The sequence below is a fragment of the Erpetoichthys calabaricus genome, chromosome 8 (genome assembly GCF_900747795.2).
Source record: "Erpetoichthys calabaricus chromosome 8, fErpCal1.3, whole genome shotgun sequence".
Classification (NCBI taxonomy): domain Eukaryota; kingdom Metazoa; phylum Chordata; class Cladistia; order Polypteriformes; family Polypteridae; genus Erpetoichthys; species Erpetoichthys calabaricus.
In genome coordinates, this window is record NC_041401.2 from 144,170,506 (window position 1) to 144,187,457 (window position 16,952).

The following is a 16,952-nucleotide window of genomic DNA, read 5'->3' on the forward strand; positions in this document are numbered from 1 at the left end:
CGCACATTGTTTACAGCTCGCCGCAGTTAAAAAGTAGAAAGACGCAAAGCTGTTTTCCTCATCTCTTCTACTATCAAGTACTGCCAACTAAAAAAAAGTTACAATGTGGCAGTTTCCGCGACAGTCACGTAGACGAATAAATAAAACTTCTCTGTCAGAACGCGCCTGGCGGCAGACGGGTCAGCACTGTAGTCCAGAGAGGAGGGCTGGGAGAGGGCGACGCGGGGCGCACTTCTATGGGATAGATCGGCGTGTTTACTTCTTTTCAATATCCGTAAAATAACTCTCACACAAATAATAACAATTCATAAAGACGATATAAAAATGGAGTCCACAAACGAAGTAATTAGTTCCTGTATTATAATATGTTCTGTGGTCATACGTAATTTCCATATCGTGTGGTCATACGTAATTTCCGTTTCAAACACAAAAAGAATTTTATATATAGAGATAGATGTTTATTTTAAAAACAAAAAAGATGCACTGCAATAAATGATTAAAAATTATTAAAGGTTGCAAATGCAAGTGTATTTACATTTAAGCAGTGTTTAACTGCCCATATTAATTAATTGAATCAAATGTGAAAATACATGTTTGTTATACAATTGGTGAACATCACATTTTTAAATTCAGCTTTTTTTTTTTTTTTTTTTTTTAGATAAGTACATTACAGAACAAATTAATATGACTGACAGCTTGTAATTATGAGAAGCATTTTCTTTTCTTTAATGCAATATGTACTAAGGATAAATATTTTTGCACAGTTAAAAAAATGTAGTTAAAATGTAACTATTTTAAGGAAATTGTGTTTATTTTAGTATTTTTATAGTCACTGAACAGTATGCCTACAGAAATTAAAAAAAAAACAACAACAAAAACACACACACACTCCTATGGTTTATAGTTCAATTATAAAAAATAGTAAAATTAAGACTTTAATATAGAACATAAGGCATCTACACATATGGCTATACCGGAGCTTATAGTTTTAAAGGGACTCAAAATTGGTATCGGCCAAATCAGTAACATGAAATCAATATCAGCCTTTAAAAAAACTGTACTATTTTCACAATCATCTTACAGTATACAGATAATAAGGCCAATATATAACAAAACTGAAAATTTCTTAAATAAAAACAAAGGACAGATGAACAGAGAGGGAGTACACAAATTAGCATAGTAAACCAAATCAAAACAGCAAAACAAGTGGTCTACTGGATTCTCCTTGTATAGGTCTGCATCTCTTCCTACCATACAGGATGACTTGTCCATTTTCCTGCCTTCAACTATCCATAAAACTTGCAAATGTCTCTTTTTTTTTGGATTTCTCTTAAGCTCTGGCACCCCCATGCCTTTCAACTCTAGACTTAGTCTGCATGCATGAAGAGGCTTTCTCCTCAAAATTGGGTTCAGCCAAACCCTATAAATCACTTCTAAAGTGATGGCCAACCCTATCTTTAGCCTGTCAGAATAACAGAGGGTCTTTTAGTGGCCATTGGTGTCCCTAAACCCCAACATATCTCTAAAGAAGTCTGCCTGCCAGATAACAGAGTTCTTTAAGGGACAGAAATTTTAGAATATGTTAGCATATTTTAAATGACTATTAAATGTGTATCCACCCAACTAAAATAAAAGCAGAACTTCTTACCAGCTATAGCCAGAAGATCAAATACAATTAACCAAACAAAAAGTAATTTCACAATATGACCCTTTATGCACAATATATTTTGGAAGACGGTAAACAATATACCACTCGATGCTCTCCATGCATGTGTTTATTTTTAGTTAAGCTCTTTAAAGAATGTTTCTGTTTCTATACTGCAGTATATCTCCTTGGGAAAATGTGTTTTATTAAAAATATATCACTCATATCAAGTAGCCAGTTATCTGAAGGCCCAGAAGGAGTCCACACTACATACAAAACAAAGTTTACCTAAAAATGCACTTTAAATGTAATAACCTGAAATACAAACTTGAAACAAAGCAAAACTCTAGAAGACTAGCATTTTACTTATTAGTTTCATGCTTAAGTGATTCATTTCCAAAATTTGTATGAAAGTGCTTGTAAAAGTATACTGCACATGTACACAACACAAGAGAAACGTTTCAACAAATGCTATACAATAAGCAAAATTCTGTGATAGATATGTATATTCAGTTTTTTTTTTTCTCTCCTCCTCTTTCTCTTTAAGCTAAGCGTCTTCGCACAAAACTATTTAACACACGACTGCCAACACAGCAGTCTTTTGGTTTTTTTGGCCCAAGGAGGGATCAAGGGGCCATGTAGGGGGAGAAAGTTTTCAGCACATTATGAAAACATTGCATGTTCCAACCAAGACTGCAGACTTGGACATGCCCTTTAGTTTCTTACACAGAGCCATCCGATTTGTATAGTTCTCTTTCTTATTTAATGTTACATTGATAAAGGAAGCACGAGACTCTTATTAAATTTTTATTAGTCTGTGAAAAGGTTCGAGGTCTCCAGTGACTTACCTTGTTTTTGCTTTTGCCTCATTTGTAGATCAATCAAAAAATGCTCATCATGTAACATGCTCCTAGCTAGAGCAATTCTATGACTTTGGAGCTGAAGAACTCATGTTGAAAGTCCTTCTGACATGTTACAAGAAACGTATGTGGTGTAAAGCAGATTTCTGGATTTCATCACAAAGTCATAACACATTTTGGATACAAAAAACTCTTCACGCTTCATTACATTTCTCAAGTTACAGAAAAACACATCATTGGAGAGGCTCTTGTTCTTACATGTTTTCATATTAGTGAGCTTCACCTGCCATTGGGCAAGCCAATCATAAGAGCAGGGATGCTCAACACGCCCACTTGGAAAAAGCATTAACCCCAGCAGCACAATTCTTGCTTGTGCTACTGAGGTGGAGTATCAAAAACATATATAAAGGAATACAACAACATGTATTCTTACATAGAACAAAAAAGACAACCAATTTATTAGAATAACATGCACTATTAAGAATGAAGGCCACAGTTTACACTTAACAATCATGTAAGCGCACTGTTTAATACTCACAAACAAATGCCCTGGGAAATGCAAAAGCATATGTAAAATGCATAACAAACTTTCATATATTTTTGTATTTTAATATAAGCATGTCACACTCAACAAACAGATCATTGCACTATTCTTCTTAATCTAAGCATGTTGCTCTAAGAATTGGCAATTAACATGTCAATGTTGAGATAGAATTCCCATTCTTCATTCCACAATGCACAAATATCTGGAATCTCAAGAAAGGGGCCAGTGTAAACCCTTTTATCACATATTAAAGGATAAATAAAATGCAAAAAAATTTATTTTGTGATATTTTCACATTAAAGGGAGAATTAAATATGAAAAACAGAACTCTAATTGCTATTTATGTGAAATGATTAAACATAGGTTTGTTCTTTTTCTTTTTTGTCCCCAAGACATATGAATGGCATTCATATTTGCTTTTGTCTAGTTGCAGATGTTCACCGTGGCAAGACAGGGACAAGCTAATAAAAAATGCAATAAACAGTTGCTTACTAATGTTTAATCATTAACTAAAAGAATTACATCTTTTTTAACTCCTGAAAAAAGATTATTTTCTATAGGCATACATTTAGTTAATTAGTCTTTTAGAAATTCCAAATATTAATGCCACATCTTGAAAAGCCTCAAATCTAACACAAGGGTCCTGATTTACTTAAACATTAGCACTGTCATTTATTTGCATCTACTGAATCTACAGTATGTAAACTATGAAGCAGGTAAATAATAATATATATTTCAACAATAAAAAAGTGCTAATGTGCTTTAGAGTAGTGTTTCTCAACCAGTGGATCGAAAGTGCCTATTTTGTTATTGGCAGAGGGTCACCGATTGACAATCACACTTGCTTCACCAAGGGCTGACCCTATTACTTCTTGTCTATCATGCTTGAATTACCAAGCAGGACCACAACAATAATACTCAATTTGCAAGAAAGGATCCCTCTCCCACCTTGGATGATTACGAAGCACTGATACAGAAAAAAAAAGTGGGTTGTGACACCAAAGTGGTTTAGAAACACTACATTAGAGTGTGAAGGTTTTGAGGATAAAGGTTTACTTGTATAGCGGTCATATGTGAAATGGCTTGTTTCTTTAGGATTCAGGGTTTTAGGAGCAAAAACCTTAAAAATGATACATCAACTGACATAGAATCTGTATTTACATGAGTGTTTTCAGCAGCATCCATTTATATGTTCTAGAAATACACATTACACCTAGCAGTCTTGGACCTCCTCTTTAAATGAATGTTGTTTTGTATATTTAGTGTGTATTTCTTGAAAGAACAAAAAGTATTTATTTTTGAAAATAATGTCCTTTGTAATGAAAAAGAAAATGGTAGCACCCACAGAAAACAATTATATATGTGAATTAATGGACATATCGAAAATGTAAATTCCCATGCTTACAAATACTTATACACCAATCAGCCATAACATTAAAACAACCTGCTTAACAATGTGTGCCACAACAGCTCTAACCCATGAATAGATGGACTCCATGAGACCTTTGAAGGTATCCTGTGGTATATGGCACCAAGATGTTAGCAGCAGATCTTTTAAGTCCTATAAGTTGCAAGGTGGGGCCTTCATGGATTGGGCTTGTTTTTCCAGCACATTCCATAGATGCTCAATCACATCTTGACCTCTTTGTCATGTTCCTTAAACAGTTCCAGAACAATTTTTGTAGTGTGGCAATGTGCATAATCCTGCTGAAAGAGGCCACTGCCATCAGAGATATATTACGGTCATGAAGGGGTGTAGGTGGTCTGCAACAGTCTTTATGTAAGTCTTTATGTAAGTTGAATGTGTCAAAGTAACATCCACATCACACTGCTGTAGGAACTTTCAGCTGTGAACAGTGTTCAACATGCGCACTCTGACCATTCTGCAGATACGCTGCCCAAAACACAAGATGCAATGCATCTGTGTGTTCTGACACCTTTCTCTCATGGCCAGCATTAAGTTATTAAGCAATTTGTGTTACAGTAGCTCTTCAGTGGGATCGGACATGACGGGCTAGCCTTCTCTCCCCATGTACATCAATAAGCCTTGGGTGCTAATGACCATGTCGCCAAATGTCTTTCCTTGGACCACTTTTGGTAGGTACTAACTACTGCATATCGGGAAAACCGCACAAGACCTGCCGTTTCTGAGATGCTCTGACCTAGTCATCTAACCATTACAATTTGGTCCTTGTCAATGTTGCTTAAATCTTTATGCTTCCCATTTTTCCTGCTTCCAACACCTCATCTTCAAAAACTGACTGTTCAAATGTTGCTTAATACATCCCCCCCCCCCCCCCCCCCCCACTATGAAAGATGCCATTGTAATGAGACAATCAATGTTATTGACTTCACCTGTCAGTGATTTTAATGTTGTGGCTTATTGGTGTATAATGTTTGTAAGTCACCTTAGGTAAAGCACTGCTAAATTAAGAGAGAAAGGAAAACTCATTGTTCTGATGTATATATAAAAGAACATTTAAATACAGGTAAAATTCCATTACAACGAATATCTTTACAACAAAATTTTCATTACAACGAAGTATTTTTATGGTCCTGACAGTTTCCCCATATGACACGAGTCTATAGAAATCTTTTTAGTATGAAATACATTCAGTGGCTTTGAAAATGAAAACACAGCATACACAGTCCTGGACTCGGAATGCTTCAGTGGCTACATGATTTAATTTAACCTGATACATTACAAAAAACAAATTACTGTTTTTTTGTTTTTTTTTTCTGTATGGTTAAATTACAATAAACTGCAAATATTGGTACCAAATATTACCAAGACGTAGAGCTTGCTAAATAAGCAACTCAAGGGCAAACCTGCTTAATGCAGTTCAGGGTCACAGGGTTTGGATTCCATACATTTACATTTACATCATTTAGCAGACGCTCTTATCCAGAGCGACTTACAACAGTGCTTAGTAGTCTACGACTGTTCTTCAGTCTTTAAGGCTAGGATTAAACTAGCAGCATAAGGTACAAGGTAGGAATGCAGACTGGATGGACCAATGATCCATCACAAATAAAGCAATGTACACATCATCAGGTATTATGAAACTGAACCCAGAAAGAGTTATGTAAGCAACTATATAAAAAAAATACTATTACACTCCAAGGTAACCAACGCATTCATTAAGATACTCTATCCATGCACCCATTTTCGAAAATCCTTAATCCATTTACAGAGTCATGGCGGGGGAAACCATACCCTTTTCTGACAACTGAGTTACTCAAGGTATGTCATCTTTAAATAATTCATATGTATACTAATTTAGAGTGCGAGGTTGCAATAATAATGACTAGTTTATGAGTAACAATGTAATCATTATGCAGAAGCAAATGTTGATAATTGACAAATTGTCTTTATTAGAAAAATTGTGTGTAAATCTCAGCAATATAAGTAATCTCATAATGTGTTCTGTGTGAATGAAATACATGCACAAAGCTTTTTTAGCATTGCTTATTCAGCGATACAAAATAAAACTTCCAGCCCATTGAGATCCAAGAAAGAAGACAGTGAATTTAAAGTGCTGGTTTCTGGAATGAAATGAAAGCAAAGGGTGATTTTGTTACATTAAGGGAGAGTTTTACTTGGCATTCTGGACTACATCTGCTCATCTCCAAACTGGCAATGGGCATTTCACTAGCGAGAGTCTGGATATCACTGTAGAAAGGTACAGTAGTACAAGAATTTATGAAACAGGACTGTGGAAAGCTGTGGCATGGAAACAGATGACTCCACCAAAAGATATAGTATAGCATGGTTTCTCCACTGTATGCTTTATTCTATGATAGGAGTATTAATTGGAAAAAAGGCAGTTTTGCAACAATTACCAAGCTCACACTAATGACTCAACTGTTTCTTTGTATTTATTTGTCCAAGTACAAATTTTAAATTTAAAGGATTCTGAGGTTAAAAGATGAGGGAAAAAAATTGCTAAATCATTTAAAGCAAATTTTTTTTTTCAAGAGTAATACCTATACAAGAACAAATTAAACATCTTCTGAAAGAACTTAAGATCCACTTTTAGAACCTGATTTAAACCCTAAGGCTTAATAAACATATTGTGGAATGTTAAGAGTATCTTTTTATGTGTTTTAACCAACTGTATTACTTTTTGTATCTCTTTGTATTTTTAAGTTTTTTTCTGGTTTCATTATGGCTAGGAGACGACATACCTAGTTAACTTTCATTTTGGGAACTACTATAAATTAAACAACATCCATCCATCCATTTTCAAACCCGCTGAATCCGAACACAGGGTCACGGGGGTCTGCTGGAGCCAATCCCAGCCAACACAGGGCACAAGGCAGGAACCAATCCCGGGCAGGGTGCCAACCCACTGCAGGACACACACAAACACACCAAGCAAACACTAGGGCCAATTTAGAATCGCCAATCCACCTAACCTGCATGTCTTTGGACTGTGGGAGGAAACCGGAGCGCCCGGAGGAAACCCACGCAGACACGGGGAGAACACGCAAACTCCACGCAGGGAGGACCCGGGAAGTGAACCCTGGTCCCCAGGTCTCCCAACTGCGAGGCAGCAGCGCTACCCACTGCGCCACCGTGCCGCCCATTAAACAACATATTAATTTTAATTAAAAAAGACAATAGAGCCTAAAAAAACACCTGTATATTGTCCCAATTCAAAAAGCATTTCCAAATTTGCTAGACCAACATGATAACATACGTACAAAAGAAGCAAGATTACTTATCAAAAATAATTATAAACCACAAAGGAGTCTAGGGGCATTGCAACCCCTAAAAAAAAGTTTTTAGAACTTTCAGCAATGCAGCAGAGAATAAACAGTGTGAAAAGACACCAATTAAATCATTAACCATATCCTGTTAGCTTAGCATGCAATGATCGGAGATGTTCTCAGTCTGCACAAGACCTCTTATACAGAAGTTAAGACACTTCCATGACTTGGTGGCCCTCCCACGAGCTGATGTAGCTTCTTTCTTAAAGTACAACTGCTCACTCATCCTTTAGTTTGCAAACTATCAGACAGAACATGTAATGTAATTAAAGCACAATAAAACTGTATTTTTTCAGCTAGTATCTTAATGAATCAGGCGTTTCTTCTACTGCATATGGAATATTCAGTGCCCTTGAGGAAATCTCTAAAATGCATGCCAACTGCATAAATGTAGTTGAACAGAACATGCCTAAAACACACTTTGTTGCTCTCGGAATGCAAATGCAAAAATCAAGAAGAAATTAATGCCATGCTGCTTTATGAGTTACTCTCATTATTACTGTCAGGCATTATATTTCCATTCTGTGCATGCAACAGAAATATTTTTCCCCAATTAAGTAATGATTGTGATCTTGAAAAATTTTTTAACCATTACTCACATATTCAAAAGGACACACAATTCAGTCATTTAGTGATTTAGCATGGACTGCCTTTTAAGGAGCATGTGTGAACACAAAGACATTTCTGATTTGCACTGTAAATGGGATAGACAGAAAATAAACTTGACTGAATCTGAGGAGAAAAAGGACCAGACTAAGAATTACAATGGTGTGCAAATTAGCACTTGTAAGGCTCACCTGTAAAACCATTGGCAACACCTGGTAACAAATCCAGACGAGATACATGACATAAATCATCCATCCATTATCCAACCCGCTATATCCTAACTATAGGGTCACGGGGTCTGCTGGAGCCAATCCCATCCAACACAGGGCACAAGGCAGGAAACAAACCCCGGGCAGGGTGCCAGCCCACCACAGGACATAAAGCATCACATAAAAAAGTTGTGAAATATAATGTTAATAAGCTGCTTATTAATCACCAGAACATCCTTTTAAGAGCAGATACTAGCTGGAGTAATGCAAATATGTTTTGCATAATTCTACGTAGTGAAAATGATGGTTTTGTACCCATCAGATGAGCTGTCAACATTGGCAGTGACAGGTAAGAAGTTTCATGTGCCAGAAATTACTGTAATGTGTTGAAGTCAAAATGACCGTGTGGAGACCTGCTGATAGATACAAGTTTACACTTTTTCAATCAAATTTAAATCACAGATATCTGTGCCACTAAAAAAAAAAACTACTGTAGGTCATTTAATGGGCACGGTCCTTAAAAATATATAAGCACTTGATAAATGACAGACAAATATGTGAACAAACTGGATTCAAAAGAGCTAAAGCAGCTGCAAGTTTTCTTTGTAGCCACTTGAGAACTGAGCCTAAATTGCACCTTATTTAAGCATTAAAAAAGTACAGTATGTAGTGTAATTTTCTTTTGGCCATACATGATGGCCAAAAGAATGATGATCCATGATAACATTACAGAATGTTGTTATTATTATTTTTTAGACAATTTGAATTCATTGCACTAGAAGGCTTTGTTTGATTTAGTTTAACAAAACCTATTGTATCTCTGAAAAAGATGCAAGAAAATTTAACTAGGATTAAACTACGAATGATACAGATAGTCCAGATGTCACTCCCATCTTCCATATACAGTGGAGCCTTGGTTCACGAACGTCTCTGAACACGTACACGAACACACACACACACACGCAAGAGAGAGAAACACACAAACACGCGCGCGCAAGAGAGAGAGAGAGAGAGAGAGAGAGAGACACACACACACACACACACGCGCGCGCGCAAGAGAGAGAGAGAGACACACACACACAAGAGAGAGGGCTGGCCGGGTTTGTTTTTAAAGAGACTGATTCGAGCATTGTTTTAACCTCATTGTATTTAATGAAGACTTTTTCCTATTGGATTTTAACCTCCACTTCACTACTGTTTACAGCGATCGGTTCATAGCGTGCATTGTTGCAATGTTACTTTTCTTGGTTGTTTATTAAATTACGGATTTTTCAAATGTTCATTTTTTTCCCTGTGCTTAAAACTCATTAAAAAAAGTTTTTTTAGCAAGCGGTTCGTAGCGCTATAGCGCAAACTCTTGCAATGTTAGTTTTCTCTGTTGTTCAAGGTTTTCTCAGTGTTATTCAATGTTTTTACATTTAGTTTACTATTATGCTGTGCATTCTATGGTATAATTAACTATTTTTTTACTTAAAAATCTTTAAAAAAAAATATTTACATATAGTTCGTACGGTCTGGAACAGATTAATTGTATTTACATACAATCGTATGGGGGAAATTACTTCAGGTCACGACCAAATCGGGTTACGACCAAAGTTTTGGAACGAATTACGGTTGTGACCCGAAGTTCCACTGTATAGGTCACTGTTCACAAACACTCTCCATGCAATACCTTCCAGGGCAATTCATTTCATAACAACCCATGCCTTGAAAATTAGCAAATTGTTTTAATAAATTTAAAGCCCCATTTCTGTAGTGCTGAAAATGCCCCATAATGTAAAATTTTTTCATCAATTTATTTTGCAAACTACTTACTGTTTAGGGCTGTGGAGAACTAGTATCTATCTTGGCAGCACAGACAGCAAGGTGGGAACAAGTCAATCCCATAGTATGCTCATACATAATGGATTGTTTGTTAAACAAATATATAAACTGATATGAAATCGTGTTCTCTTGTCCACCTCAAAGTATACTGTGCAAGCATTTCAGTGACATCACATTTGGCCAACTACTCCTAGCAAAGCAGTTTACATGCCAATGAATCTTGCTCACAAGCGTCTCTTAATGAAATGCAACAGACTGTGAGGTGAAGCAGAAGGCAAACCTCCAGATGAAGTTCTATGTCTTTCACTTTATCAATATATTTATTCTCTCTACTGTTTATAAACTGCAGCAGTAAGCAGGGGAACCAAATGTATAAGCAGTATAGATAAGATTTCCGAGTTTACCTTTCTGTGATATGGGGACAAGTTGGGCAATTACATCTCAAAACAGAGTTGTTGCTCCTTCCAACTTAAATACGCTAGTTTTGGATTATGAAAATGAACCTCTGGGTGTGTAAAAATGAATGTCTACTGAAAAATGATCCTGGACTCAGAACCATCTAGAGGGATTACACCTTTCATCATGAGTTAAGAACAAATGGAAATCCTTCTTCGCATGACAGAAAACTGTTATGGGAAGCAAGTGTGATCTATCTGTGCTCCAACACTCATCAGGGAAAGATACATTTTAAATATTGATCACTGGAAGACGTCCCAAGTTCTGCTATAATTATCACAAAGGAATAAAGGCTCATCTTGGATTTAATTTGCAATTGCAACCACTGCAATTACAAATATGATGCTTTGTTTTCATTCTTTTTGTTTTTCATTATACACAATGTTGAATAGCATTTTTGGAATATAATGGAAAGTCCCTATGAAGCCATCATGATTTGTCCTATAGACTGCTGCAGTTCCCTTTTCAATGGTGGTCATCCACCAAGTTCAAAATGCTGATGCCTGAATTTTGACTCGGATCAAACACAATAAAGACATAACCCATCAAATGGCTCAACTGTACTGTCTTACTGTCCTATGTCAAACTTTCTCTACTACCTAGTTACAAAGCTTTAAATTCTAACATTCTGCATTCCTTGCTGTGCATCAACTGGCCACACACTAGAAATTGTTTGCTTTTTCATGATTTCTAAACTCAATTATCTAACGGTAAGCAAACTTAACTTAGTGTGATTCTTAAGGTCTTTGAGGCTTCATTAATGTTAAGGTTTAAATCATATCTGAAAAGCCATTTTTCTCAACGATTCAGTTTATGTTAATTTTTGCAGTCATCATACTAATGCTTATTCCATCCGTTATTCAACCTCATTCTAGGAGCACTCAAACCATTTATTTTTTAAATATCAGATGATTAGTCATTGCTTATATTGACCGAATTCGGAATTTGTGTTGTGGGCTTACTTTATCCATTCTGACGCTGTGCCCTTTTAATAAGTAGCCCAACAGAATTTGGTGCAATGTATGAACAAGGCCAGGACATGGATCCTTTATAAGTGGATTTACAAAGCCTTTGATTTATCCTGAATTGTAGTTACTTATCTTGTTGCATTAAAGTGTATTACTTTTAAGTTTTGTAGTGTGCTTTGAGATGGAGAAAGATGGAAGGTGCTAACACCTGTTTTGGTTTCCTTGTTTTTGTCATTGTTTAATCTTTTGACACTGCCCTGGTAACATTGCTACATTTTTTCTTTGGCACAATACAAAACATTTATTACACTTCCTATATTTATATGCATTACATTCTGTAACTTTCTCAACAATAAATATATCAAAATAAATTTATTTAGATATAATTCATGAATAATAAATAATTATTGGTTGGAGATGGTGGCACTGACCAGAAAGCAGGAGACAGAGCAGGAGGTGGCAGAGTTAAAGATGTTAAGATTTTCATTGGGTGTAACGAGGATGGATAGGATTAGAAACGAGGACATTAGAGGGTCAGCTCAGGTTGGATGGTTTGGAGACAAAGTCAGAAAGGTGACATTGCGTTGGTTTGGACATGTGCAGAGGAGAGATGCCGAGTATATTGGGAGAAAGATGCTAAGGATAGAGCTGCCAGGTAAGAGGAAAAGAGGAAGGCCTAAGAGACGGTTTATGGATGTGGTGAGAGAGGACATGCAGGTAATGGGTGTAACAGAACAAGATGTAGAGGACAGAAAGATATGGAAGAAGATGATCCGCTGTGGCAACCCCTAACGGGAGCAGCCGAAAGAAGAAGAAGACAATTAATGAATAAATGGGACACTAACTAAAGACCATGTCACATTACGCAACTTTTTCAGCAATAGCCTTCATTCAAATAGTATTAGCACATCGGAGGCAGTCAGCAGTGCACTCCTGTGAAGGTCAGTCATGTAATGCAACATACCCAGCGACTTACTGCAACTAATTCAAGACTCATCCATTCACAGGGGTAAGCTCCGTGTGTGTGTGGGAGCTGACAGCCAATGAAAGCACATCTGGAAGTACAATGCATATAAATGCTGCTACAAGAAATAAGAAACACAGGTGTTTTGGAATTCACAATAGGAAGAGAAGTCTGTCTGTCTGATGTACAGTGGATCCTCGGTTCACGAACGTCTCGGTACACGTACAAATCAGTTTACGACCAAAAAGTTCGCCAAACTTTTGCTTCGGTTCACGACCACACACTCGGTATACGAACAAGCCAGTTTCCCTTTCGGTTTGTACATGTTCAGTCTCTCCCTGTGCATTTCCTGTGCAGTGAGCAAGAGAGAGAGCGCGACACACACACACACACACAGAGAGCGCGAGAGAGAGACGCACACACACAGGGAGCGCGAGAGAGAGGGCTGGACGCATAAGGTAGGAACGCAGTTAAAGAATGCACTGAGCTTGATTTTGTTTTCACTTCTGTTTACAGCAATCGGTTCACAGCGTGCATTGTTGCAATGTTACTTTTCTTGGTGGTTTATTAAATTACGGATTTTTTCAAATGTTCATTTTTTTCCCTGTGCTTAAAACTCATTAAAAAAAGTGTTTTTAGCCAGCGGTTGGTAGCGCTATAGCGCGAACTGTTGAAGTGTTAGTTTTGTCTGTTCTTCAAGGTTTTCTCAGTGTTATTCAATGTTTTTACATTTAGTTTACTATTACGCTGTGCATTCTATGGTTTAATTAACTATATTTGTGCTTAAAAACTTAAAAAAAATTTATATTTACATACAGTTCGTATGGTCTGGAACGGATTAATTGTATTTACATACAATCCTGTGGGGGAAATTGCTTCGGTTCACGACCAAATCAGTTTACGACCAGAGTTTTGGAATGAATTATGGTCGTGAACCGAGGTTTCACTGTATCATGGTTTATGTACCACAGCAGGATGACGGGGGGAAAAAAAGGCCAAGACTGTGGCTGAACTTGCCATAGCTGAGCTAAGTTTGGCATTGCAAGTAACTTTTCAGTCATAGAAACTGACATGGCCAAGCAAATTGATGAGCAACAGCCGTCAGCAAGTGTGACATAACCAACAACTGTAAGTCATGTAAAGTGACATTGGCTTAAAGATGCATATAGATTACCTACAATGCAGGAGGCCATTATTGCACAGTGAGGAGCACCGCTGCCTTACAGCTCTAGACAGAACTTATTTGCTCTCTCTGTAACTGGTAGAATTTTATTTTGGAAGGGTTACTTCCATATTCATGCATTAACTGGAAACTCTAAAGTGACGGTTTGAAAAGTGTAGGACAGGACAGACCCTCCCACTACTATGTCCCCCATTTCATTTGGATGGGTTAAAAAAATAAATAAATGGATGAACACTTCTAGGATTAATAAGAGATTTGTCACTGTTCAGTTTTAAATAATGTATCCTTAAAAATGTGAAGGTCGTCATCGAAAAAGACAGACCTCAGTATGTGCGTCTCGGGAACTGCTGGTCTGACATTGTGGTCAGCAACACAGGAGCACGGCAGGGGACTGTACTTTCTCCGGTCCTGTTCAGCCTATATACATCGGACTTCCAATACAACTCGGAGTCCTGCCACGTTCGCTGACGACACTGCTATCGTGGGCCGCATCAGGAGTGGGCAGGAGGAGTAGTATTGGAACCTCATCAAGGACTTTGTTAAACCACCTACACCTGAACACCAGCAAAACCAAGAACCTGGTGGTGGACTTTAGGAGGACCAGGCCCCTCATGGACCCCATGATCATCAAAGGTGACTGTCTGCAGAGGGTGCAGACCTATAAATACCCGGGAGTGCAGCTGGATGATAAATTGGACTGGACTGCCAATACTGATGCTCTGTGTAAGAAAGGACAGAGCCGACTATACATCCTTAGAAGGCTGGCGTCCTTCAACATCTGTAACAAGATGCTACAGATGTTCTATCAGATGGTTGTGGCGAGCACCCTCTTCTACGCGGTGGTGTGCTGGGGAGGCAGCATAAAGAACAGGGACGCCTCACGCCTGGACAAACTGGTGAGGAAGGTAGGCTCTATTGTAGGCATGGAGCTGGACAGTTTGACATCCGTGGCAGAGCGACTGGCACTGAGCAGGCTCCTGTCAATCATGGAGAATCCACTGCATCCACTAAACAGTGTCATTTCCAGACTGAGGAGTAGCTTCAGTGACAGACTGCTGTCACTTTCCTGCTCCACTGACAGACTGAGGAGATTGTTCCTCCCCCACACTATGCGACTCTTCAATACCACCCAGGGGGTAAAACGTTAACATTATACAAAGTTATTGTCTGTCTGTATACCTGCACTGTTATCACTCTTTAATATTTTACCAGTATGCTGCTGCTGGAGTATGTGAATTTCCCCTTGGGATTAATAAAGTATCTATCTATCTAGAAGCATGTACTTTTCAAAACGGTAATTTTAACAGAAAATTTCAATCTTGAGAACCTTTATATTTTTATCAAGTCCCTTAAAACGGGTACGATTAAGTACAGCATGAAATGTCGTAACAGATCAAATTAGTTTAAGCAGCAAGTAAAGGAAGCTGTGTGTTTATTTTAAAACAGACTCAACTAAAGTCGGGAACTGGTCTGAAATGATATGACAGCGGTCAGGACTAAAAACGTCAACGTCACAAGAGCGCGCACGCGGGGCGCCGTACGGAATGCGCTTATTTACGGAAATACGAGCAAACCGCTGCGTTTGAGTTGCAAGTCAGGAATTCGCTTGAATCAGATCGCTGGACTTTACACCGTACGCACCCGTGAACCCAACTTCCGATAAAATTTTCTTGTCAGCATATCCTGTTTACTGCGGGGCCCTAACTTCAGTCTCTTTTTTTGTTTTCCTTTTTCGAAGCCTCGATGCGTGCTTGCTTCCTTTTTTGATGTTGCTCCATTTTTGCAGTGTAACGCGCGCTTTGAACTGCTCCGCCGCTCTAAGGAAATGCGCGTGCATGTGTGTACGCGCACGCGAGGGAGCGGGGTCGGAGGTGGCGTTTGGCCCGAGGAATGAGAGAGCGGAGCACTGACGCCGGCCACATCTGGGAAACGGCGCGGAAAGTTTATTTTCGCTAGTCTCCTTACCTAGTGTTCGTATATTGGGCGTGCGTAGGAAAAAAAAATAACTATAAAGTTCTAAGTTGCTTCGCCCCGCCTCTTTATCAGAGTCCACAACAAAATGTCAAGAATGCCCCCACCCCCTTAATTAAAAATAAAATTTCTACATAGCTGCGTGGCTACAATACGACTGAAAATGATGAAAACTCGTAAACTTTGCAATTGCCGTTTTTAACATGTGAACGTGAGGATGCAAAAGCGAAGGAAATAAAACAAAAAAAGGCACTGCTTTATGGATATCCGCGAACGGAAAGTCTTTTCAAAACAACGCCCATCTAAAAAGTTGAGAGAAAAATAGCGAGAGAGTAAAAAAAAAGTACTTTTGACAGGTGCAAGGGAAAAGAAACATTTTTTGGCAGCTTGGAGAACTTTTAAAAAGCTTACCGTTCTCTTGTAAAGGGGTAGTCACCTCGTCATCTCTGCTAACCTGGGTGATTATAGACGTGGACGGATTGTCCATTAGATCCGAAATTCCTGCGTATCCTTTTTTTTGCCTTAAATAGTTTTCTGGTTTCTCTAAACCCCCCGTACCCTCTTGATTTACAGGTATGTTTGATGCATAAGTATGTCTTTTGAAAATGGCAAATAAAGAAAACAAATTAAAAGGGGAGTTTCTTGTTGATAACTTTGTTACAACATGGAGCTCGCTCCCTCTCTCGATCTGCTCACAATTTCAAGATACAAACATGAGACTTGGCGGTTTCAAGGCGCCCCTCCCTCTTAAAGCGGCGACGAACCAACTCGTTCTCTAACTTTTTAACTTCTGTGTCTGGGGCTGGGCAGTAAAGCAGCTTTTCTGATTTGTTGTTTTGGTTGGTGAAAACTTACGGCAGTTGTATATTCTTTTTCATAGTCACGATCACTTTGTGCAAGGTGGCTGTGTGCGTCACTGCGTCTGGTTTTATCTTTTCTGCTTCTATTG

The 16,952-nt window shown here is 38.1% G+C and overlaps 1 protein-coding gene across 1 annotated transcript in view; it reads right to left on the minus strand.

Annotated features, from left to right (window-relative positions):
• The window catches only part of ctdsp1 (CTD (carboxy-terminal domain, RNA polymerase II, polypeptide A) small phosphatase 1), an 84,199-nt gene extending 67,484 nt beyond the window's left edge, over nt 1–16,715 (minus strand). The window contains exon 1 of the mRNA XM_028807563.2: nt 16,415–16,715. Coding sequence (XP_028663396.1) covers nt 16,415–16,490 — 76 coding nt within the window. The 5' untranslated portion in view covers nt 16,491–16,715. The remainder of the gene's footprint in view (nt 1–16,414) is intronic.
• Nucleotides 16,716–16,952: the final 237 nt, after the last annotated feature.